The sequence below is a fragment of the Branchiostoma lanceolatum genome, chromosome 10 (assembly GCF_035083965.1).
Source record: "Branchiostoma lanceolatum isolate klBraLanc5 chromosome 10, klBraLanc5.hap2, whole genome shotgun sequence".
NCBI classification, from domain to species: domain Eukaryota; kingdom Metazoa; phylum Chordata; class Leptocardii; order Amphioxiformes; family Branchiostomatidae; genus Branchiostoma; species Branchiostoma lanceolatum.
Window position 1 is genome coordinate 15,174,463 of NC_089731.1, and position 25,262 is coordinate 15,199,724.

At 40.1% G+C, this 25,262-nt stretch overlaps 1 protein-coding gene across 1 annotated transcript in view; it reads right to left on the bottom strand.

Annotated features, from left to right (window-relative positions):
- The window catches only part of LOC136443003 (basement membrane-specific heparan sulfate proteoglycan core protein-like), a 100,167-nt gene that overhangs the window by 65,519 nt on the left and 9,386 nt on the right, over positions 1–25,262 (bottom strand). Inside the window, exons 5-16 of the mRNA XM_066440048.1 lie at positions 24,026–24,183; positions 16,037–16,180; positions 8,092–8,319; positions 5,964–6,194; positions 5,485–5,715; positions 4,443–4,679; positions 3,916–4,146; positions 3,405–3,635; positions 2,869–3,099; positions 2,336–2,566; positions 1,243–1,446; positions 89–214 (exon numbers count right to left, since the gene is read on the bottom strand). Of these exons, the coding sequence (XP_066296145.1) occupies positions 89–214; positions 1,243–1,446; positions 2,336–2,566; positions 2,869–3,099; positions 3,405–3,635; positions 3,916–4,146; positions 4,443–4,679; positions 5,485–5,715; positions 5,964–6,194; positions 8,092–8,319; positions 16,037–16,180; positions 24,026–24,183 (2,483 nt within the window). The remainder of the gene's footprint in view (positions 1–88; positions 215–1,242; positions 1,447–2,335; positions 2,567–2,868; positions 3,100–3,404; positions 3,636–3,915; positions 4,147–4,442; positions 4,680–5,484; positions 5,716–5,963; positions 6,195–8,091; positions 8,320–16,036; positions 16,181–24,025; positions 24,184–25,262) is intronic.

A 25,262-nucleotide genomic window follows, 5' to 3' on the forward strand; every position in this document is an offset into this window, starting at 1 on the left:
ATCATAGAAATAGCTTTCGCTAGTTGGGCAACCCTACCATGTAAATACATTGTGCAAGCTGAACCGACAAATAAATAAATAAACTTACGACAGTTGCTCTCATCGCTGTTATCACCGCAGTCATTGTCGCCATCGCAGGTCCAGATCTTCTGGGCACACTTTCCGTTGGCACATTCAAACTCGTTAGGCTCACATCTGGGCATGATGCTGTCCTCTGCACAGGGAGGAAAACACATGTCACTTTAGATCATGAGCTTATTTCTCCAGATTCACCAAAAAAAATTAGTCTTACATTACCGTAGTTAGGGAGCGTGCGTAGTCCAGTGGTAAGCAATCTTGCCTCTGGAACTAGAAGCCCGGATTCGATCCAGGCTGTGTCGCTCACCCGACATGCACGCTATCGGAAAAGGTCTGAATATTTCCTTATCTAATTGTATGTGTTGATGACAAAAATAATAAATCATGGAAAAAGTGCATAATTATACATTGTTCTTGTAAATACTCAATATCTACAAATCCAACAAGTGAACAGCATTTTTAGGTATTAACCTCGATTAACATCAATCTGCTGGGTTACATAAAGCCGCCACTTTGAAAAACAGTGGATTTGAAAAAATCTCTAGTGCAGGTATGCACAGTTAAGATATACAGGAGTGCATTATACTTTGGGACGTTGGGACATATCTTTTTAGGGTGGCAGAATTACATGTATGTATCCTGGTGGAATTATGTTTAACTTCGTAGATGTTATACAGAGTACAGTCAAACCTGCCCAAGGCGACCACCCGGGGGATCGAGGAAAAGCGGTCGCGTTGGACAGGTGGTCACCATGAAGAGGATTGACTCACAAAATGTTCGTGGCAGTTGCGTTGGACAGGCCGCTTAATGCTTGTGCCTATGGGGAAAATTTTCGGGACCGAGAAAAAGCGGTCACCATAGCCAGGTGGTCGCGTTGAAAAGGTGGTCGCCTAAGCAGATTTGACTGTACTACTAAATAGCATTGATCATACATGTACACCTAGGAATATAATGTCATGTACGCCAAAAACAGTTACTCATTACAAGCAACTGGATAAAATTTTGAAAGTCAGACGTTGAAACAGTTACTGACGAAAGACAGCGGATGCTGTCTGAAACGTCTGACTGTTTCAAAATTTTATCCAGTTGCTTGAGTAACTATTTTTGCCGTATCTTACTACCTGGATGTCTAACCTTCATCAACGTATAATGTCATGTACTAACCACAATCGGCCTCATCAGAGTAGTCCCTACAGTCAGGATCCCCATCACAGACATAGATGACATCAATACACTGTCCACTCTCTCTACACCTGAACTGGTCATCCCTACAGCCGATTCCGGAGTCTGGGCGAGCTCCGGGCACCACTGGGAGCATAGGTGGTGGGGTGGGGGGCGGGATGGGTGGAGGTGGGGTCAAAGGAACCACTGTGGAGACAAAAACAAAGTAAGGGGTTAGCCTGATAATATCCTGTCTATGTATGTTGTCTAACAGCTATAAGAGAAAGGAAACAGAATAAAATGCAGAAAGCAGTGGACAGGAAAACAAAATTCAGAAATTGTTGGTCTGAAAATAGTTAAATTGAACTTTTAAAAATTAGAAATACATTGAATATTCTAAGATGTTCACAGCATATTAGAAATTAGAGCATAAAGAGGAACATTTGCACAGAGGTGTCATTCTATATCTTGCACTTCCACTGTAATATAAGCCTACAGGGCTTCATCTTAGACAACAAATGGTATTTCGTGGCTGCCATGTTGCTGTAAGGAGAATGTATTGACATTGAAATCATCACAAAGTCACCATACAACATAATCCAGCAAAAGGGGAAGGGGGACTGGAAAGGAGTAAAGATTCTAAATGTACACAATCAAGTATTTTCACTCAGCCATCAAAGAAACATAAAAGCAAAGCAAAGATACCCTACATCAAGAATCAACTTCGTTGGTTTGGACAACTTTAATTGCAGTGTAGTACAAAGAAGGTAACATATCACAGACATATCACACAAACACAAGCAACATCTTAAGTGTATGGAAATAAGCACCTCAGCAGTATAGACACATCATCTTTATCATGGAAACAAAGAGGAAGAAATAAGTCAGGATGGTCAACAAAACTAAGAAAAAAGTATCACAGAATGCATCTAGCACAAAGATACATTTGAAGCTGGGACACAAATAAAAAGATGTAGGAGCACTGAAAATGGCTGGCAGCGCCAAGAGAGTATTCTTCAAGTGTGGCGTGAGGAAAATTGTGCAACTGCAGCTGAGGAAATTTCCAGTGATAGTGGGGAAGTGTTCGTCTGATCACCTGTTCTTTGCCAGTAAGTGTTACAGTCGTGTTCCATGCCCCCCTCCCACGAACGTCTGCCGGTCTCCCTGAACAGCGTGCCGTCAGTCGGGTGAGCACAGTAACAGTAGCCGGTGGACCCGTGGCACTGCGTTGTCTTGAAGGATCCATCCTCCTCACATTGTGGGATGTAAGCACCAGGGATAGGCTCTGTGGTCTCTACTAACGTCTGACATTTCGTCTTTTCCTGTCCTGTATGGCATGCATTAGTTTAGGTTTGTTAGACATTGCATCAAGATTGTCCTGTTGTCGACATACACTAAAGATTACTTGGCTATGATTGTACTTTGTTTGGTGATCTCTTGAATACATTTGACATAACGATTGATGCTGTAACAGAATGATTAACACTCTCATTATGAAATACCCATTTTACGATTTCTGAGGTATTGTGGCCAATCAGTTAACGGTGCCTGTATTTTCAGTTTTTCTCCAACCATAAATTTTGGTGAGTGAAATCAGGTCATTTTATACTGTGAACATGTCAGACATACCAACAGTTTGCCAGTAAGTGTTACAGTCGTGTTCCATGCCCCCCTCCCACGGGGCCATGCCAGTTTCGTCATAAAGCGTTCCATCAGTCGGGTGAGCACAGTAACAGTAGCCGGTGGACCCGTGGCACTGGGTTGTCTTGAAGGAACCGTCCTCCTCACATTGTGGGATGTAAGCACCAGGGATAGGCTCTGTGGTCTCTACTAGCGTCTGACATTTTGTCTTTTCCTGTCCTGTAAGCATGCATTTAAATATATGTTTGATAAAACATTGATAAAAAGATTGTCCTGTTATCAACACACAGTGTTTTTAAGATTACTCGTCTATGATTGTACTTTGTTTGGTGATCTTTTGAATACATTTGGCACAACGAATAATGCTGTAACAGACTAACACTTTCATTATGAAATACTTTTTTTACAATTTCTGTAGTATTGTGGCCAATCAATTAAGGTGCCTGTATTTTGAGTTTTTCACCAACCATAAGTTTTGGTGATTGAAATTCGTTCATTTTATACTGTGTACATGTCAGACGTACCAACGGTTTGCCAGTAAGTGTTACAGTCGTGTTCCATGCCCCCCTCCCACGGGGCCATGCCAGTTTCATCATAAAGCGTTCCGTCAGTTGGGTGAGCACAGTAACAGTAGCCAGAGGAGCCGTGGCACTGGGTTGTCTTGAAGGAACCATCCTCCTCACATTGTGGGATGTAAGCACCAGGGATAGGCTCTGTGGTCTCTACTAGCGTCTGACATTTCGTCTTTTCCTGTCCTGCAGGCATGCATTAGTATAGGAGTTTGAAACAAGGTTGCACCACGACTGTTGTTGATACACGTGTACATTGAAAATTCAAAATGTGTCTTGTTCGAAAATCCTTACAACAGTCATTGCTACAATTTATAAATCATCCTTTATCACACCAACATCAAAACATACTCTTTTATAGACCACCTTTGTCAAAATTTGCCAAGTCAGTCAATGAACAGTATTGTCTCTGACTAAAACTGTTGTAGTCTTGGTCATTTTTTAATTGTATACAAATTTGACGTACCAGCAGTTTGCCAGTAAGTGTTACAGTCATGTTGCATGCCCCCCTCCCACGGGGCCATGCCAGTTTCCTCATAAAGAGTGCCGTCAGTTGGGTGAGCACAGTAACAGTAGCCGGTGGACCCGTGGCACTGCGTTGTCTTGAAGGAACCGTCCTCCTCACATTGTGGGATGTAAGCACCAGGTATAGGCTCTGTTGTCTCTACTAACGTCTGACATTTCGTCTTTTCCTGTCCTGTATGCATGCATTAGTATAGAGGTTTAATACAGAATTAAAACAAGACTGGTCTGTTGTCAACACACAGAAGATTGTAAATCATTTGATTTGAATTGTAACTTGTTTGGTGATCCCTTTAAAAAAGTTGTTAGAATTAATGCTCTAAAGCCCCAACATTCGTACACAATGATCTACGGAAGACCATTTCAAAAAATCTGTAAAGCATTGTAATCAATCCACAGTATATTGCCATAGACTGAAATTGTTGCAGTCTTGGACATGATTGTTTTGAATTGCACACAAATAAGACATACCAACAGTTTGCCAGTAAGTGTTACAGTCGTATGCATGTTCCATGCCCCCCTCCCACTGGGCCTTGCCAGTTTCGTCATAAAGTGTTCCGTCAGTCGGGTGAGCACAGTAACAGTAGCCAGAGGAGCCGTGGCACTGGGTTGTCTTGAACGAACCGTCGTCCTCACATTGTGGGATGTAAGCACCAGGAATAGGCTCTGTGGTTTCTACTATTGTCTGACATTTCGTCTTTTCCTGTCCTGTATGGCATGCATTAGTATAAAGGTTTGATATGACATTGCATCATGACTGTCCTGTTGTCGACATACAATCACTCGATTATTGTTATATACAATACCTTATTTGGTGATCTCTTTATAAGTAAAAGATTATGCTTTAATGCCCTAATATTCGAACACACTCTTTTATAGAAGACCTTTTTAAACATGTACTACGGTAAGCATCGTAGACCAGCCCACGGATAATATTTTCACCAACTGAAATCGTTGCAGATTGAATATTGGTCATTTTGAATTGTATTGAGTCAAACATACCAACGGTTTGCCAGTAGCTATCACAGTCGTGTTCCATGCCCCCCTCCCACTGGGCCTTGCCAGTTTCGTCATAAAGCGTTCCGTCAGTCGGGTGAGCACAGTAACAGTAACCGGTGGACCCATGGCACTGCGTTGTCTTGAAGGAACCATCCTCCTCACATTGTGGGATGTAAGCGCCAGGTACAACATCTGTCGTCTCTACTAACGTCTGACATTTCGTCTTTTCCTGTCCTGTATGCATGCATTAGTAGGTTTGACATAACATTGCATAAAGACTGGTCTGTTGTCGACATACAATAAAAGTCAACCAGTTTCAATTATAGCTTGCTTGGTGATCGTCTTAAAACCGATATAAAAAATAATGCTTTAATGCCTCAACTTTCATACACACGCCTTAGAGGAGCTTTTTTTAAGATACGCATAGCAGCGTAGTCAGTCAATGGATAGTATTGTCACCAACTAAAGTTGTTCCAGTCTTGATCATTTTGAATTACACATGAAAAAGACGTACCAACAGTTTGCCAGTAAGTGTTACAGTCGTGTTCCATGCCCCCCTCCCACTGGGCCTTGCCAGTTTCGTCATAGAGCGTGCCGTCAGTCGGGTGAGCACAGTAACAGTAGCCGGTGGACCCGCGGCACTGGGTTGTCTTGAAAGAACCATCCTCCTCACATTGTGGGATGTAAGCACCAGGTACAACGTCTGTCGTCTCTACTAACGTCTGACATTTCGTCTTTTCCTGTCCTGTATGCATGCATTAGTATAGAGGTTTGACATAACATTGCATGAAGACTGGTCTGTTGTCAACAGCTTGCTTGGTGATCGTCTTAAAACCAATATCAAAAATAATGCTTTATTGCCCCAACTTTCATACACACCCCTTGGAGAAACTTTTTTCTACATATGCATAGCATCATAGCCGGTTGATGAATAATATTGTCACCAACTGAAGTTGTTCCAGTCTTCAGGAATTACACATGAAAAAGACGTACCAACAGTTTGCCAGTAAGTGTTACAGTCGTGTTCCATGCCCCCCTCCCACGAACGTCTGCCGGTCTCCCTGAACAGTGTGCCGTCAGTAGGGTGAGCACAGTAACAGTAGCCAGTGGACCCGTGGCACTGCGTTGTCTTGAAGGAACCATCCTCCTCACATTGTGGGATGTAAGCACCACGAAGAGGTTCTGTAGTCTCCACTAACGTCTGACATTTCGTCTTTTCCTGTCCTGTTTAAGTTGTGGGCATTTGAGGATTTTAGCAGATCATTTAAAAGTGAATTCAACATCTTTCCTTTCAAAAATATTTGACAAAAAGTGTAACCTTTTTGTTTTCTAATCCACTGTGGAATCGTAACGGAATAAGCTTAATCACCTGCAGTTTGCCAGTATATATCACAGTCATGTTCCTCGCCCTCCTCCCATGGCCGTTTAGCAGTTTCGTCATAAAGCGTTCCGTCCGTTGGGTGAGCACAGTAACAGTAGCCAGAGGAGCCGTGGCACTGCGTTGTCTTGAAAGAACCATCCTCCTCACATTGTGGGATGTAAGCACCATCAATAGGTTGTGTGGTCTCGACTAACGTCTGACATTTGGTCTTCTCTTGTCCTGTTTATAAGCAGTTGTTCGGTGAAAATCAGTCGTTCATCCACCAGCAATTGTGGTCCCAATATCAGTATTTAGGATCATTGTGAAATATTCTACAATTTAGAAAAGCGTCAGTACTAGTTATATATACAATGTCTACCACCTTGACACCATTGCATTGGGATGTACCGTACATGTAGTTCAAATCTTTCTGATGGCAATTATAAATATGCCAGCAATTCTGAGAACGTAGCAACCTTCTATTGAGCTGATCAGAAAAAGATATAGCAATCTGCTGCCAAGGTTTGTATCATTTAGAATGTACAAGTCTAACTTTGAAAGAAAGGATGCAACTTTCCATTGTTTATCATTATGCAAAGATGGATTATGTTGCAATGCAATGTATATCGTGTTTATCAATGCAATGTTTATCATGTTTATCATTTATGAAAAGATAGATTATCACCTGCTGTTTGCCAGTATGTATCACAATCGTGAGGGATGGATCTTCCCTCCACTAAGCGAATGCCAGTCTCTAAGTAAAGTATGCCGTCAATCGGGTGAGCACAGTAACAGTAGCCGGTGGACCCGTAGCACTGCGTTGTCTTGTAGGAACCATCCTCCTCACATTGTGGGATGTAAGCACCAGGTGCAACGTCTCTGATCTCTACTAACGTCTGACAATTCACCTTTTCTCTCCCTATTTTGTAGGTACCGGTAGTATAAGTTAGTTACAAGTGGAATTGATGAGTGGTACCCAGATCACTTTTTAGGATGTTTCTGATGGCAAAATATACTCCCCAAAAAAATACCACTGACATGTCACATGATTTTAACAACTAGCAACTAGTGATAAAAACATGTATGCCGCACATCAGGATCTACATGTGTGTAATGATAATAATAATAATTGATGGTTTTTATTGGTCAGAAATTACCCGTGCAATGGCAGCCTTTCTAGTGCTGAATTGATGCAGGGTTTACAACAATAGAAGGTTCATATAATACACAATGGCAACAGATACATATTTGCTCTTTGCATTTTGTGGAACTGTCGCAAGGGTCTGGGCGACAGCCACTTGGCGCCATTGACCTCAATACAACCTTCCCCAAGTCAGGTACCCATTCACACCTGGGTGGAGTGAGGAAATTCGTGTAAAGTGCCTTTCCCAAGGGCACAAGATCGGTGACATGTACAGGATTCGAACCCAGGACAACTTTGTTCTGAGCCAAACGCTCTGCCGTTACGCCACACGACCCCACTTCAAAGACCTTGTTAAAGTGTCTGACAGCAAAATAAATCTTCCTTCAATTGGAAGGACCTAGATTCCTTCATTTCAAGACATTTGAAAGCTAGGAGGATTATGACTTGTGTGGAGGTTGGTGTTTTGTGCTATTTACATGTACTAGTAGGCTGTTGATGATAAATTTAAAAAAAAAAATGCACAGAAATGTCTACTAGTACTGAGTACTAGGCTCTGACATGTTTGTTGTATAATGTCTGATAATAATAATAACAAACAACAATAAACAAGACAGTACCTGCGGTTTGCCAGTATGTATCACAGTCATGTTCCTCGCCCTCCTCCCATGGACGCTTGCCAGTCTCTTCGTAAAGCGTGCCGTCAGTCGGGTGAGCACAGTAACAGTAGCCGGTGGACCCATGGCACTGCGTTGTCTTGAAGGAACCATCCTCCTCACATTGTGGGATGTATGCACCAGGTACAACGTCTGTAGTCTCTAGTAACATCTGACATTTTGTCATTTCTCCTGTGGGGAAGGCCAAAATATGTTTCTTCTCACAACTGACTCAGATCAATCAAATACAAAGAAAACATGCAATGCAATATATCACAGATATGATCTGGTAGCGAACGATCAGATAACCCCTTCAGAACCACAACTACTACAGAGACTGTCACTGACGAAAGATACTGTAAATACATTCGCATGGTTTTTATTTCGCGCTAAGGCGAAAATGGAGTGTTCGCGGTGGTTTTAAGCTCGCGGCAGTGCTATAGATACATACTGCTACAGTATTGGACAAAAATGTTTGCGATGGCTTTAAATTTGCGGTGAAACGGTCGCCGCAAGAACCGCAAACATAAAACCACCACGAACATTTCTGCATTTACAGTAGCGGATGCTGTCTGAAATGTCTGACAGTTTCAAAACTTTTATCCAGTTGCTTGTATGAGTAACTGTCTTTTGGCAAATCTTATTATTTGGATGTCATCAACGTACTACAGAGATTTCAGTGCATTATTGGCCACATTGTAGCTGCAATATGTCATAATACAGTATTACTTCTCAGATGTGAACTATGGTTTCTGCATCCTGTCAAAAAATGTTATCTTAATATACAATCCCCAAGTTTTGTGTGTTTAAGTGATTGGCTAGTACCTTGGAGCTGCAATATGTCATAGTATCACTTACTCAGATGTGAACTATGGTATCTGCATTCTGTAAAAAAAAATGTTATCTTAATATATAATCCCCAAGTTTTGTAGTGATTGGCTACCCTGAAGGTGCAATACATGTGTATGTCATAGTATCGATATCACTACTAAGATGTCAACTAATGGTATCTACATTCTGTCAAAAAAATATACAATCCCTAATTTTGTGTGTTAGTAAGCAGAACTTTGTGTAGCAAAAAAAGTATGAAACACAAAACACTAAGTCTTGATTCTGTCCGTTCCACTTTCTTTATCTTCATTACCGTGATTAATGAGAAGAGAAATTTTGCTCCCATAATTTACAGGCCAAGGAAATTTTTGCCAATCCCGAAGTTTTGTGTGTTAGTAAGCAGAACTATGTGTACCAAAAACGGTAGGAAACACAAACCACTTATCCTGATTCTGTCCGTTCCACTTTCTTTACCTTCATTACCGTGATTAATGAGAAGAGAAATTTTGCTCCCATAATTTACAAGCCAAGGAATTTTTTTTCCTTCCAACAGCTGCTGGGTTATCTTTTTTACTGCCCCCGAGGATAAGAAGTTGAAGGACAAGGTCAAAAGGTCACCGCTGGCATTTGCCAGACTTCTGTCTGAACCAGTTCTGGAAACCAACAACTCCACATCTCCCTGTTACTGCAAATATATTTACTTTTGCAATGGTTTTATTTTATGTTAGGAGCTTTTCACTGTGTTTTAGATTCATGATTGAAACAATTCTGTAGTTACAGTAGTCATACAAGGGAGACTTAGACCCGATGCACACTGGGAAAATTTTCTGGACGTATGACAATGACGTTAATAATGATGTATGGCTTTGATGTACGTCACCCTTTTCCCTGGGTGTGTATCAACCCCGTGCGACGTACGTCGGGCATTTTTATGGCCCCTTGTGCATTCACCCTAGATGTAATGTACGACAAGGTCATTGGCGACAAAAATGCCTGACGTATGTTGAGCGGGGCCGATACACACCCAGGAAAAAAGGCGACACACAACGAAGACGTACGTCATTATCGTACGTCTTTGTCGTACATGCAGAAAAATTTCCCAGTGTGTATCAGGTCATATTCAGTGCTATGAATTTGCAGCAGAAATGTCCTCCACAAAAAAAAAACACCGCAACCATTTCAAGATTTACAGTATATCTCTGCTCGTGTTGTCCCTAGCTAGGACCAACCCACTGAGGATTTCTACAATAATGTATCCAGGGGCAGCCAACCCGCCCACATGAGATAGTAACTGAGGTGAACAAATACTGACTCTGTGGTTAAACCAGGCATACTTGTACGCTGTCCAAAAATACAAGGCTGGCGGCCAAAAGCTAAGGACATCCTAGCAACAGCTACATGTACAATGTAGTTGTCAAGCATAATGTTACAATGTAACTTTCAAATATTCCATGCAATCTCCAATATTTGACACTTATTCTGACTGGTGATCACATTTAACGAAATGTAGATTGTATTCATTTATTGCTACCTTGTGCAATTCCTAGCCATGAGTGAAGTTTCCCCTCACAAGACTAAATTGGACTTAATACCTACTGTCAGACTGTAGAAGACATGTCACAAGCGCACTCTTACTGAAGATGTACTGTTACAATAATTGAAGTAACTACAATGTATATTGTCTCTTAAGACATTTCAGATAGAACTAAACTTTCATTTGAGTCCCTTGAGTTTTTCAACTTGCTTTTATCACATTTAACTAGTTCTACAGAATTTATAATGTGTATTTTGAATGGGAGGGAGTAAATACTTTACTTAATTTATAAGGTAATAAGACAATAGAGATTGAAACAATGAGATTCTCCCTATGGACATTCGTTAGTAACAATTTATCAGTCTGCAGAAGGTTAAAAAACATTCCTTCCTAGCCAAAAATGCTTCTTTAAAGTTAAACATGTGTCAGACCTACATGTTTATTTAATAAGACAATGGCAAAGCTACAAGAGAAACGCTGTGCAAAGGAAACTTGGCCCCACTCTTTTAATGATAGCTGTTGTTACAAGATGCACACAAAATTTCTTTCATCTTGGACAAGGACAGATAACATTACATACACAGAATAAGTTCCATTCAGAAGTTATAAAGGGGAGTATACATTGTCAGTATCTATCAGGAAAGTTGATACGGGCTTCAAAGGCTTTGAGAACGTACAACAGAAATCCCCAGAACTGACAAGGGACAAACATCTGGCACACAGGGTGCCTTGGTTAAATCTTTTCTCAAGGTCAAGCCTTGGGTGGCAACAATAGATCACCTGACTTTAAAGGCAACCAAAGCAATACTAGGGCCGGAAAATTGGATTTTGAAAGTCAATCTATTTAGTCATTTCTATACATGATTAGTTCAAACAACACTATCACAATGTATAGCGACGTCCATGATGCAAAAATATGACGTCGTTGTAATGTGAGAACTCACTATATATCGAGGTTTTTTAGGCTCATGAATCTAAGGGGATCATCGTATGGTATGTTTTTGCACGGTTTTCAAATGCTCAAAGTATGAAGTTATTACACAAATGTGCTAGACAGTGTTAGTACATGTATATGTCACTACCATATTTTCAGCATCTTTTTTTGTTTCCATTTTTGGGACCTAATATTGCTTTGGTTGCCTTTAAGAGATGCTCCATCATTCCATGAAATACAAAAGCTAACGGAAGGTTTCCCTAAAATGAAAACTCATCCATCCACATTTATTGCACATAAGTCAAAGATCACCCCATGCCTATTTCTTATTCTTAATTTTCTCCAATAACTCTCCGGCTTTGCTCTTCTGCTAAACAGTCCTTTAAGAGTTGTTTATGGTGGAGCATTATTTGCCTGAAACCTTACCCAAATTCTGTGAAGTGTAAAACCACAGTAAGGATGCTGCGGCCTCACATGTCATGCATTTACATTCCAACAGGATGAGCTTCAGCGAACTTCCAAACCTCCTGGTTAGCTCAGGCTTTGACATTAAATCCACTTCGATATCTTAGTACAAAAATGTTTAGAAATCTTATAGCGATGTTGAATTTTCCTGTCTCAAACCAGTTCACTACATCATCAAAATGCAACTCCTTTTGGACATAGATAAATTTAACAAAACTTAATCTTGAATCTTTTCTTTCAACTGGTATATATAAGCACTATTCTGACACTAAATCCACTGTGATATTTTAGTACAAAAATGTTTAGAAATCTTAAAGCGATGTTGAATTTTACTGTATCAAACCTGTTCAACTACATAAAAATGCAACTGTCTTTGGACAAAGAGAAATTTGACAAAACTAGATCTTGAATTTCGTTCCGTCCCACTCATTGTTTAGGAGCCGATTCCTTAATTTTCATTGTTGAATCTGTCATTTTAAGCTAAAAAAAATACATTTTCATCAGTTTTATCTCATGAAATTGATATTTATGGGACGGAAAGGGTTGAATTTTTTTCCGTCCCAAGAAGCAAATTTCTGTCCTGGGCAAAAGGACAGCCCTGCTTTCAACTGTTATAGATATTAAGCACTATTCTGGTTCAGTGGGCTTTGTTTTGAGTCTCAGTAATTGTGTTGTGCATTTCACTGTTACTGTATAAATAATAGGGTTGTATCACTGACACCTTGTGAAACTACTGACTAGGAAAACACATTTTGTTTCAGCACATTTTCCACATAGTCCAACTGTATTCAGAAGAATTGGGCTGACTCCAGACCCAGGAGGTACAGGTAATCTCATGTTTCTAAAACTATAATGAAACAGAGGTGTAACACAGCAGGGGTATTTCTGAACAACATATTTCTTGAGATACAGTAAAAAAAATTGATTAGGCCCCGTTTCCACTAGACTACCCTGGGAACCAGACCCCGTATTCGGCGCGGTCACCCACCGCACGCAGACCCAAGCTTTACACTACCTCCCACGATCCACCACGCCCCCAATATCCACTAGCCGAAGACGTCTTTGGCTAGCTGAGGGTAGGGGGGTGGTGGATAAGAAGGGCCAATGTAAAGCTCGGGCACGCGTGCGGTGGGTGAAAGGGGTCCGGCTCCCAGGGTACCTTTCCACTAGACTGCAATTGCCAGCGACCATGGAGCAACCAAAATGGGATTTGTGTAACCCTTGATTTCATAATAATTGGAATATTTTGTACAATGTAAAGTATGATTTAACAAAGACAACAAAACATACAAAACGTAAAATTACTTTGTTCTTTATCAATGAAATTCGTTGAGCAACCTGTCATTTTTTTGGTTGCTTAGCAGTGAAAAAGGGGTGTTACTCTTGCAGGTTATTAAAATTGTCAGTAAAAATACTGTAAATGCATTCAAGTTTGCATGGTTTTAATTTTGGGGTAGGGAGAAAATGGAGTGTACGCGGTGGTTTTAAGTTCGCATTTGAGATAATATTAATAGTAGACAAGGGGGTAGGAGGGCAAAAAAATTCACGGTGGTTTTCAGTTTGCGGCGAAGAGCTTACCGCGAAAACCACAAACATAAAACCATCGCAAACATTTCTGCATTTACAGTATTTTTTCCTATCATAAAAATTTTCAATAAAAGAGGACACTGGAGATGTCAATGATTAATAGTCTCTCAGAAAACTGTAGACTTTTTATAGATGTGCAAAATTTGCATAGTGTTACAACATGATTTTCCTATGCACACCAAACTTTTGTTATTTCTACACCTCAAGTGAACTTGGGGGACAAGGGGCAATGTTTACTATTGTGGGTCACTAGGCATATAATAAACAAAGCAAACAAACATTAACAGTGGTATTCAACCTTGATTGTTTACGAGAAACAATGGCCTGAACAGGTGTGAAGTAATGGGGTCATCCAGGTAAAAGTTTCTATTTCATTTACATTATGCCTAGCAGTTCGCACATGTTCACAGTTCTTGAACACTGCTGTCAATTATTGTAGTTGTAAGTGGATGAAACTCATGAAAAAGACAAGGAAAAAAACTAATGGTTTAAACCATAAAATCTTAAAAAAATAAAAGTGACTATAATCGTGAAACCAGACCCAAAGTCAGACCATCAGACTAGGCCATGTTTTTATAGCCTATGACTCTAGCAAGGTAACATCAAATTTGAGTGTTTTGTAACAACACAGTACAAATAGTAATACCATGGAGTTTAGTTCCAGCCCATCTGTTTAGCCTGATACAGGACTGTAACCCTGACCTTTTGGGGTAATGACTGTTTAAATCACGGGGGTCCGGGGTCTAACCAAATAAACCATTATTTTATTTCGGGTGCCCCACCACATGTCAGCGACGCTAACGCTGAAGTTCAGGATTGTGTGTTTTCGGAGGAAGGGAAGATCCATTAACTTTGAATACAGTATGTAACTGATCCTATCTAGTTAGCCGCTTGCCACTTTTAAATATTCTGCGATAAGCGACCATCTACATGTACTGTAGTGGTTAGAACACAATAACATTCTGTGCAAATGGAATAGAAATCAACCTACTCAAAATAGTATTTTTTAAAGTTTAGTGTTATGTTTCCCTTGGACATTTTTCCCCTTCTTCCTTCAACTTTTCAGATCGTATCATTTGGATTACCATACAGATGGAGTAAAAACATTTAGACACCAATCTTTCCACTCAAGATCAGCTTACATGTCATATGGCATAGCAGTTAAACTTTTACTGCCATTCACATGGTACAATGTAGATATCACATGGCTATCAACAACCATTTCCCCCAAAAGGTTGCTCCCTGGTTTAAAGGCACCCAGAGCATTTTATGAGGCTTGAAACTCGAATTAAAAAATTACGATTTCTAGTCATTCCTACACATTCCTTATCGATATTTAAGGAGCAAAGATGTCGTTGTGTGGTGAGAACTGATAGAAAATCCAAGCGCTAATAGACTTATCCTGACTGTCCATCACAATCAGCGGTTTGACCAATGAGAAAGTGACTGCATGTCCGTCAAATATTTGCATTTTCATATTTTGATTTTGCATTTCATTATTTTGTGCCACTTTTGAGCACTTTTGATAAGAAATCTGCACGCAAATGTGGTTAACAGTGGCATTAATTGTCAATTTCATAAAGATTACACCAACTAGAATATTTCCAATTTTCAAGGCTTTCAAAATGCTCTGGGTGCCTTTAAAATTGCATGCCAAAAACTAGCATTAACACTGATACTTGAGCTTGCCCCTGTGCCTAATTGGGGGGGGAGCGTGGGGGGAGCGTAAGACTTTTACTGCAAAGGTCTGCTTGGAACCAAGGGAAACATAACTCTGCCACCTGGGAAACTTCAAAAGTAACCAAAAAGGGCACTGCCATTCTTTAAGGTCTAAGGGGGAGGGCCTGTGTCATACCTGGCACTCCCAAGCAAAGCCAACACATCTCCAATCTTCAAAGACATCATAAGTCATTTTGGTTGTCAGTGTGCTTTAATCCATAGCCAATCTACAACAGCTGGCTTCTTTCCATTCAGAACACAGTCTTTGAATCGTCTGCAAAGTGAACGGTCTTTGAATTATATGCAAAGTGAAATGATAGGACGAGAGTACCCTACAGACTTCAAACCTACACTTGGAGCACGTTAAGTGTGGTTAGTTAAGGCCCTCTTACAAGCATTATACTGCCTCTAATTGGAAACATAAGTAGTGGTAAATAATGCGTGACAGCTACAAATGTCACCCAATTATGGCAAAACAATATTGCAGATCAAAAACTACAGATATCTTGTAGTTCATGATGATTCGATGTGACCAAACTGATAAAATCCACAGGAGAGGGTTATCAAGTCCATCTGAGTCAAAAGTTGGCTTCAACTGCTCCATAAATCTATAACTGTACTCTGACAAATTTGTAATGATATATAACTTGAGTTAGAGAGTTGATATGGAGAAAATCTTGTTTTGGTGCCTGTTGGATATTGGTAGATTCTGGTACTGAAGAAGGTTGTTTTTCTAGGAGTTCGGAGTTATGTTATGGTATGCATGTGACATCCACGTTAATGGCACCATGCCCACAGACACGCTCCAGCAGCTAGAGCATAAGCACACGAACACTTACCGCAACGGGATTCGTCCGACTCATCCCGACAGTGCGCGATGGCGTCGCAGACCAGGCCTCGGGGGATACACTCGCCGGTGTCGCAGCGGAAATCATCGTCTTCGCACGCCGGCGGAGGAGCTTGCGTCCCACCACCTGGTCCCGCTGCAACGACACAAATAATCCACAAGATGAGGTAAGGATCGGCCATCATCTATTAGCCTCATCACCTAGTTACAGCGTAGCGCACGGAATCTGTGGCAAGTTAACCCCAATACCAGTTGGAGCAAATTAAAAACAACACAACTCTTGCCAAGAGGGTTGACTGTGCCAGTGATACAGGATCTGGGACACCTGAACACTGGGGCTCTTGGAGGGGGGGACAGGTAGGGTGGGGGAGGAATCTAAAGAATGCAGGTACACTAATGAGGGGAGACTTGGGCTGTACCATGTTTCAGGGCTTGTTGTTTCTAACAGCCTTACGGCTCATTGTGGCTCAAGGCAGAGCTGTAAGTGAGAAAACCACAATAACCCAGTTTACAAAGGGAAGTATCACATGAAAAACCGAACAACTCCGTAACAGGATACTCTTGTTTTACAACGGCGATCCTATCCCATTGACTAGGTCAAGGGGGGACAATGTTGAACAAGAATCGCCCACCGCTGTTTTGTTGGTGTTACTTGTGAGGTACGCCGCTGCCATTTATGGGCTGCTTAAGTCTTCTTACATTCTGCTTTCTTTAAAACAAAGCGGCTAATCTTGAGGTGCTCTTAAGTAGCTCACAGTTTTCACGGTTCTTTAAGCAGGTGAGATGCACTGCTTGACCTGCTTGGTCTCACTTCGACAACTCACTTAGCTTTATATATTTTCTCTCATCAATAGGTGTTGGAGAAAATGTCTATATTAAAATTAATCTCTTTTTATAGATTGAAAAGGAAGGCAGCAGTATGTCCATACAACACTTGATCTAGAGCTATCAAAGGGTAGTAGAGCAAAGTTGGTATATTCTGCAACGGTTGTTTCTCAGTTAAAGTTTTGTAGTCCTTAACAGGTGTCAATGACCAAAGAGAATCTCTAGTTTAAGCCCTACATACAAGGTACAGATATTTACCTCTTGTATCAAAGTGTAGGAGTGCCAATCCATCAACATTTTTCTGAAGAAAGTATATGGGATAATTAAAAGCAGATACGCCAGCAAACATGCAATGAAAGCATGGTATACTTTGTGCCCAAAAATAGTTTCTCAAGCAACTGGATAAAATTTTGAAATTGTTAAGACGTTTTGTTACTGACTAAAGGGGAAAACTGGAGAACCAGCTAGTTTTATACCAAAACTCTTTTCATAGAAAACTCCTGTTTTTTTGCGTATCTTATTACCGGGATGTCTAACCTTTATCAACGTATAGTATAATTCCATTGTATTACATTAGTCCCGAGGCACCTTTAACAAATGGATAACCTGCCAGAGTCATGACATCTGCTTTTCCAGAGAGGTATTTTGTTTTTGTTTCCATCGCATGGTTTGTGGATAGGCCGACTTACATACATTGTTTGGAAGTCAAGCATAGTCCGAGGTATTGACTCTACAAAGGATTAGAATGTAGGTTAGGACAGCTTTCACGACTGTTGACTTACGCTTTTTGCTAACCTTTCCTCTTCTTTGTGCTCAGAAAATGTCAATGTTTTCACTTTTCCACTAACAATTAGCAAGTAGGATTTTTCACAAAGGATGAGATGTTTCTCGAGAGGATCACGGGATGACAGAAGGTGTTGCAGACACATGTTTGGACTTACAAGGAAATCCTTTTCAGGGACAGACAGAACTAGGAGGTCACAGGTGATTGGAAGTAAAAGCTTCCCTGAAATCCTGAGTCTTGAACTGTGTGCCCTCATGTGACCACTGGTTCTAATGAGCTGTCCAAGAATAAAAATGTGACTTTGAAAATATTTTTCTACATTTTCCTTGAAATCTCATTTGTTAAAGGCAACCTAAGCAATATTAGGGCATTGAAAGTCGTATTTTCAAAATTATTTTTTTAGTGATTTCTATCCATAGGAAGTTTGAATAACACTATCCCATTGCATATCGACCATCATGGAGCAAAGATGCGATGTCATTGTGTGGTGGGAACTCAAGTGCTGAGAAAATCTGAGCACTTGGAGGCCAGCCATTATTTCAAATCTTCTGAACATGCGTGATTCTGACCGATGAGTTCCGAAAACGCTTCCAGAGAAATAATCACGTGGTCATACTCAATGTGCTCGGGCATTGTGACGTCACGCGGCCGGAAGTTACCGAAAATTGTCGACAGAAAACGGTTATGGCTGGATTGTGGGCTGATTATTGGGTGGTACCAATAAATAAAATTCTCCTTTTGCGACTTGTTTCTGTTCTCTTTTTAAATGCCCAAAGTATGAAATAATGATGCAAATGTGCTAATATGGGGAAATGATGTCAATTTCATATAGATTTCCTTATCCAGAATACATGTATTTCCAGTCTAACCCCCTGAAATCGTTTAGGGCACCTTTAATATGTCATTGTGGGTGTCCACTACACAAGGCCCTAAAGATGTTTCTAATCAATGATTGGTACCAACCATTTTTCATCCTTTAAGTGCTTAAAACCTTCCTGAATTTCCCTCCTTTGAAAGGCCAATATTGTCACAACAAAATTTGTATATCTTGGCAAAGAAAGGAAAAGCCCAACATTTGAAAAAGTCGAATGTCCCCTAACCCTTACCTGACATGTAAATAGCATTAGGCAAAAGTCATTCAACTGATTGTAACCGGAAAAGCTTTCAAACCTTTCAACAATCAGACAGAATTGCATACATTTTGTATGTTATGGTTTGATCTATTGGGAGAGATAATACTGGTAATTAACAGAGCATGTCTGATTAACATAATTCTCTCCTGATAAAGCTGATAAAACTAAGCTCTTTAAGGATTATTCCATTTGAAAAGCTGGAGGGGAGCTTGATCATAAGAATACTGTAAATGCAGAAATGTTCGCGGTGGTTTTATGTTCGCTGTTTTCGCAGTTACCGTTTCACCGCAAACTTAAAACCACCGTGAACATTTTTGTCCAAAACTGTAGCAGTATGTGACTGTAGCACTGCTGCGAACGTAATACCACCGCGAACACTCCATTTTCTCCCTATCGCGAAATAAAAACAACCCGAACTTAAATGCATTTACAGTAACAGGGAATTGTAAGGCAAGTTTGATGAGAGTATTTTGATAAGGATTACACGGATTATAATTGGATGCTGGTCAGGTTACAAAATGCTGTGTAGCCAGATAACATGGCTGAAGGAAAAATGCTTGGGATAGAGTAGGAAGAAAGACATTTGGAGCAACATTTCGCTTCAACTGAAGTAAAGAATCTAAGATTTTTACATACATATGTAGGGGAAGCCATGTTGTGTTATGAACTGCCAACAGGTTCTATTGAAATCAGCCTTCCAGTTTAACACCAATAAATCCAGAATACTGCAACACCCCTAAAATAGCCTCACTGCCTACATGTACAACAGTGGGTGGGCGTATCCCAACAGTGTCATGTTCTTTTCAGGAAAGGTTTTGAAGGATACCGATTACCTGACACTAGTAAAACTTGTCGAAAGTTTTCAGTCTTGATGTTTACATAAAGGAAGACAAAAAATACTTGGCTTTTTGCTTCCCATAAGAAGTAGGGCAAAGAGGATCATAGCAAGTATTCAAGCATTCAATCCATCAAAACCCCTGATGAAAATAGAATTGCGTTCTGGATGACAGCACATTTCAACAACCAAATGTTGTTCTTTTGCCAAAAGTTTGTGATTCTAGGTAATTTCCTTGGAAATTCCATTAGGAAAGTAAGGATTCCCACAATGCCTCATTGACAGGATGACAGACAGGCATGTTGACTCACGGATGACCTTGAAAGGCCTTGACAAAACCCACATGGTGTTCTCTATTTCACCTTATTGTAAACTTGGAGTACTTCTCTGTTACCCTCTTACAATCTAGTACAACAAAATATTAACCTCATCCATGCTGCCTGACCTCAAGACCACAAGAAATATGCACTGCCTTTAAGTTAGCAGACAGAAAGTTAAAGGTTTTGTGTGTAAATTTTCTTATACACGATAAAAATGAACCCATTTTGCAGTGATGGCTCATCCTAAAGATGTAAAGTGTATTGAATTTCATACATTGTAAAAGTAGTAGACAGGAGCAGTAATGTTGATTGTTGTGACAATTTACCAGAACATTATCCTTTCAGAGATACATACATACAAGTATGTACGGTGGGAAAAACACAGAAAACCCAAAGGCATCTGTGACATGAAGTTGGGCAATGTAGGGAATTTAGCACAAGATGATCATCATAGATTACGATGGCAAAAAAGCAGAAATTCATGTGACATTTTTGTTGGGAAATGTAGGGAATTTAGAACAAGATGATCATCATAAATTACGACCATAGTAAAAGAGCAGAATTTTTTAAAGTATCTGTTACATGTCTGCAGGGAAAATGCTGTGTTCACTGGCCCAAGGGAGGTAGACCCGCCCACTTTCTAAGCTGACAGAGACCATCTGTCGGAAAGCTTACTTCAAGTTCAACTAGCATAACGTTTCAATACCCAAATCAGTAATACACTGTTTTCCACAGATGCAAAGTCAAGGGGAAAAGTGAAAACAACTCGAGCTATCTACTAATTTCCTCCTTCCTAAAACATAGATGTTTTAGATAATTATGCAAATTGATACACATACCACTCCTTCTCATTTAAATGTACAAATTGCTGTGGTGAGCCTTACGATTTGATATGAGCCAAATTACGGGCACCATTGACGCTTTCTTCCTTTTCCCACAACACCTACTGTATCATGTCTCACGAAAAATGGACCACAACATTACTTGGTATGGGTTTTGACTTAGAAGACGTTAAAGCAATGGGTGGCCTAAAAACCCCTAAAAAAACGAGGAGCCGAGAATGTAACAATTCAGTTCAGAGAATGACCAGTTAACTGGTGAATTCAGCTACCGAGGCCCTCGGACAAATCAAGTCAGATCGCTCCTGTCACTATTCTTGTACACTGTGTAAGGTGGTTTAATGCCTGTCGCCAAATTCTGTAACTTTCGTTACCGTTTGAAGTACATGTAAGACCTTCCTGACATTAAGATATGACACCTATAAGGTGCCAAACTGTTGTTTTTATGACGAAGGAAGACAAAGTCATCATAAAAAGGGCTTCTGGTTTTAACTGGGAGACCCCATGGATACACGTAGGTCAGAGGTCAATCCAGAATGTTCTGCCATTGGTCAGCCAGTAGAACTTCTATGTATGATCATGACTGGAGCTTGTTGAAGTTTTAATGTGAAAGGTCATGAGCCGACGTGCATATGGCATTAACATTTTGCAGATGTGTAGATGTTGATTGTAAGCAACTGGCAATGCCCCCTAGCATGAAACTACATTTTTGCAATGGACTGTATCCTTGAACTGTCAGTCATAGAAACTTTCTCGCCTATGTTCTACTTGGCTCTACAAGGCTCTGAACGAACAAATAGACAAACAATGAAGTTTGACTTCCTTGCACAGGGAAAGAATAGTTTATTTTGAAACGTATGCTAATACTTTCAACATGCCAACTGGTTAAATCCTTGGTCTCCTATCCCCTGTAAAGTTGAGGCATTACAATCTTCATACTAGAAAGCACTTTTAACCTATATATGAGTCTTGTAGAATGATTGCTGTTACGAAACAGAAAATGACATGCATTGTACTTTGTACAATTGTCATGCGATAATTAAGTTTATTTATCATTGAACTTGAAGGTGACAATAAAGAAGGTCCTTTTTTTCCAATATATTCATGCATGCAGTAGCAGTATGGGGATGTTGTCGTGCTCAGGCTTGGTAACATATTTGAACCATAGCTGACAAGAGGGTAACTGTTTAGGGTCAGGTTGTCGGAGCATGACGTTAACCAAAGGCATGAAAAGGCAGATGGCTGGAAGTGAGCAGTGGAGAGAGCAGAAATACTGTAAATGCATTTAACTTTGTGTGGTTTTTATTTCGGTCTAAGGCGAAAATGGAGTGTTCACAGTGGTTTTCTGTTTGCGGCAGCGCTATTGTCACATACAGCTACAGTATTGGACAAAAATGTTTGTGGTGGTTTAAGTTTGTGGTGAAACAGTGGCCGCGAAAACCCGCAAACATAAAACAAACACAAACATTTCTGCATTTACAGTATGTCCCTAACATGTTCTCACCAAACCGCCCCATTCCTGAACCATCCCAGCTTCCCTAGAGGTCAAAAGTCGTGACCTAGGTCACACAGAGGAGGAGGAGGCAGAAAATCTGGATGCCACACTGACAACAGGCAGCATGCCTTAAACAAGCAAACTTGGGGGAAAACTTCCAGGGCTGTCTCCAGCTTCGCATTTTTTTTCCCATCCCATTAATTGTATTGTAGCCATTATGTTTTGAATTTTCATTAGTAAATTCGTCATTCAAGCTAGTATACTACAAGGATACATTTTCATCAATTTCATGTCATAAAGTTAAGATTTTGGGACAGAGTGAAATTATTTTCAGGGATGCCTGCAAATCTTTTAGAGATTTTATGCAATGCTCATTTTCATCCCCCAATGATAGCTTTATGGATCAAAACAGCTTTGAAGGGGATAAAATTAAGTTTATATCTACTCAACTGGGCATGTTTTTGGTAGTTTGCCATACAGACAGAAAGTTGGCAAGGCTATCTTCTATTTTTACTACAGCCTAACCCAGACATTTGTTGAATGTTTTTCTGAAAAACACCTGTTCTAGGTTTACAGGATTCGAAGATTAGCGTTTAAATCTTGCAAGATTTGAGTAGACACATCAATTATTTTTTTCTGTTGGAAAGCTGCAGGGGACCGTACATTCCTGGCCATGTTTATCACAAGTCCTTGACCCGCCAGGTGACACCTGTCTGCCAGATGACACACTTTCCCCAAGAGTTGGCACAGTCTTCTCAGGAGAGAGTGGTGGATTAGCCTTATGTACCCCACCTAGCAGGTGTCTATATTACTGCATGCAATACAGAAAACTGTAATTCTTTTTTCTTTCTCTGTAACTTTATGTTCACTGTTTTCACCTCACCTCTGTACCGTAAACTTATCATCACCGTGAAAAAACTTGTTGTTATTATCTATGAACCTACACATCCTTTCTGTAAATCACTTGCCGCCCATGAAGTTAAAGTTCAGTGAAAATGTCCATTTTCCTTACACTGTCAAGTTTTGCTACCGTGAATATAAAGTGAATTACAGTACATCCAACCATCTGTACTTGGGTAAACTTCTTGCAATTAATTTTTAGAAAACATCTTCCTTTTTTAAGTTGATCCATGGTAAACAGAAAATTTCATTTGTCTTGAAGGGATTGTAAAATACTGCCATATATATGCAATATAAACTCAAAACTGCCCAAGAAGACCACTCAGGGGACCGAAAATATCTGATCTATGTGGACAGGGGGTCACTATAGACAGGATTCCTAATGTTATGTCAATGGAAAAAGTCATCAAAGGTACCACCAAATAGTGGTCACATTGGTCAGGTTGTCCTTATGGTGGTCACTTGTACATATTTGACAGTAGTACACATAAATCTACTTTTGATTCAAATCAAAGTTAGGGCCCGAGTTCGATCCTAGGGGTCAACTCCAGCTCGGACATGTTATAAGGGATTGCATTCGTCATTTCGGATGGTGACGTAAAGCCGACGGCCCCGTGTATGAGGGAGCTCTAGGCATTAGCCTCAAGCGTCAAACCTCAGCACTTTAAAGAACCCAACACACTTATCGAGAAGAGTAGGGGTGACCCAGTCTGCTTGGCCAAAAAAGCGAGCCGTAGCAAAGCCGCATTGCACTACCACTAGCTACTTGAAAAAGCATCATGCTTCACCTCAAATGAGGATGCCTTGAAACGAAACAAAGTTAAGATCAAGAAATCTTGAATAGACGTACCTTTGACAGGGTAGAATTCAAATCCTTCCGAATCGACAGCATAGAAGTCGAGGTATCCGCTGTTCACAGCGTTGTTGATGATGTTGAAGAGTTGAACCTCGTTGTCGTTTCCCAGCGAGCCAAGGTCAAGGGTGACAAACACTGACTCTCCAAACAATCTTGGCAGAGACAAAACAATTACAAGTCAGATCAAAGTGTAGGTAAGCTAGAAAAAATTCTTATCAAACATGCAGCTTGCAATGCATGCCATCATACGACAGTATTTTACTCATACAGAAAGTTCTTAAAAGTTCCTGACAGTGTACATTTGGATATTCCACATTAACACCCCGACCAATCGATCGCTTTGAAACTCAGATTCGAATCAGCCATGACACGACAAATCACTTTCTAAGTTGCATTAACGACTAAATCTGACAAATAAACTCGCCAGTGCGATGCTGGAGGGTGTCAGCTTTCAAAAGATTGACAATTTTGGCACTTTGGAAGTGATAGAAAGTATCCGTGATTTAACGTTTAAAGAAAAGTACTAGAAACTTCTTTTTTTTAAACATTACATGTAAATCGCAGATACTTTGCTATTTGTCGGGTCATGGCTGATTCGAATCTGATTTTCAAAGCGATTGATTGGGTGATCAACAAAGGTCTATCATAGACTCTTGTGCTCACATTGAGTTGATACCAAATCAAAATCAAGAGAAAATATATTTCTATAATAATCAAAAAAACGGGTGTACATGTAACATACCTGTTCCTGTGTTGCCTACATGTACATTGTTCTATACACAGATTACTAAAATTGTTGATTACATTATGATCAAAACATTCTGCAATAAATCAGCATAATTGACTGTTGAGTGTTAGAACGTTGTTTAATTTTTTTCTGCATTGTATATATAATAGCAAGTTGGGCATCAAAATTGATTATTGCTTACTGTTAACTACATGGAGTGTACTGTGTTAAGTATCCTTTTGATAACATAACTACAGTCAAATCTAAAGGCAGTCGCAAAGTAGAACACATGCAATGTAACACCACAATCGAATGAGGTTCCAGCATGCAATGGAGCTCAATCAGTACTGCCAAGAAAAAGTGTAAGAAACAGCAATGAAAATAATAAATGTGCATTAGAGGAAGCCAACAACAACAGATTGGGAATATTATAGAGACTATAAATGACTTGCCTGTAATATAAGTTAATACGTTATTTGAGAGTTCAACAATGTTGAAGCATCT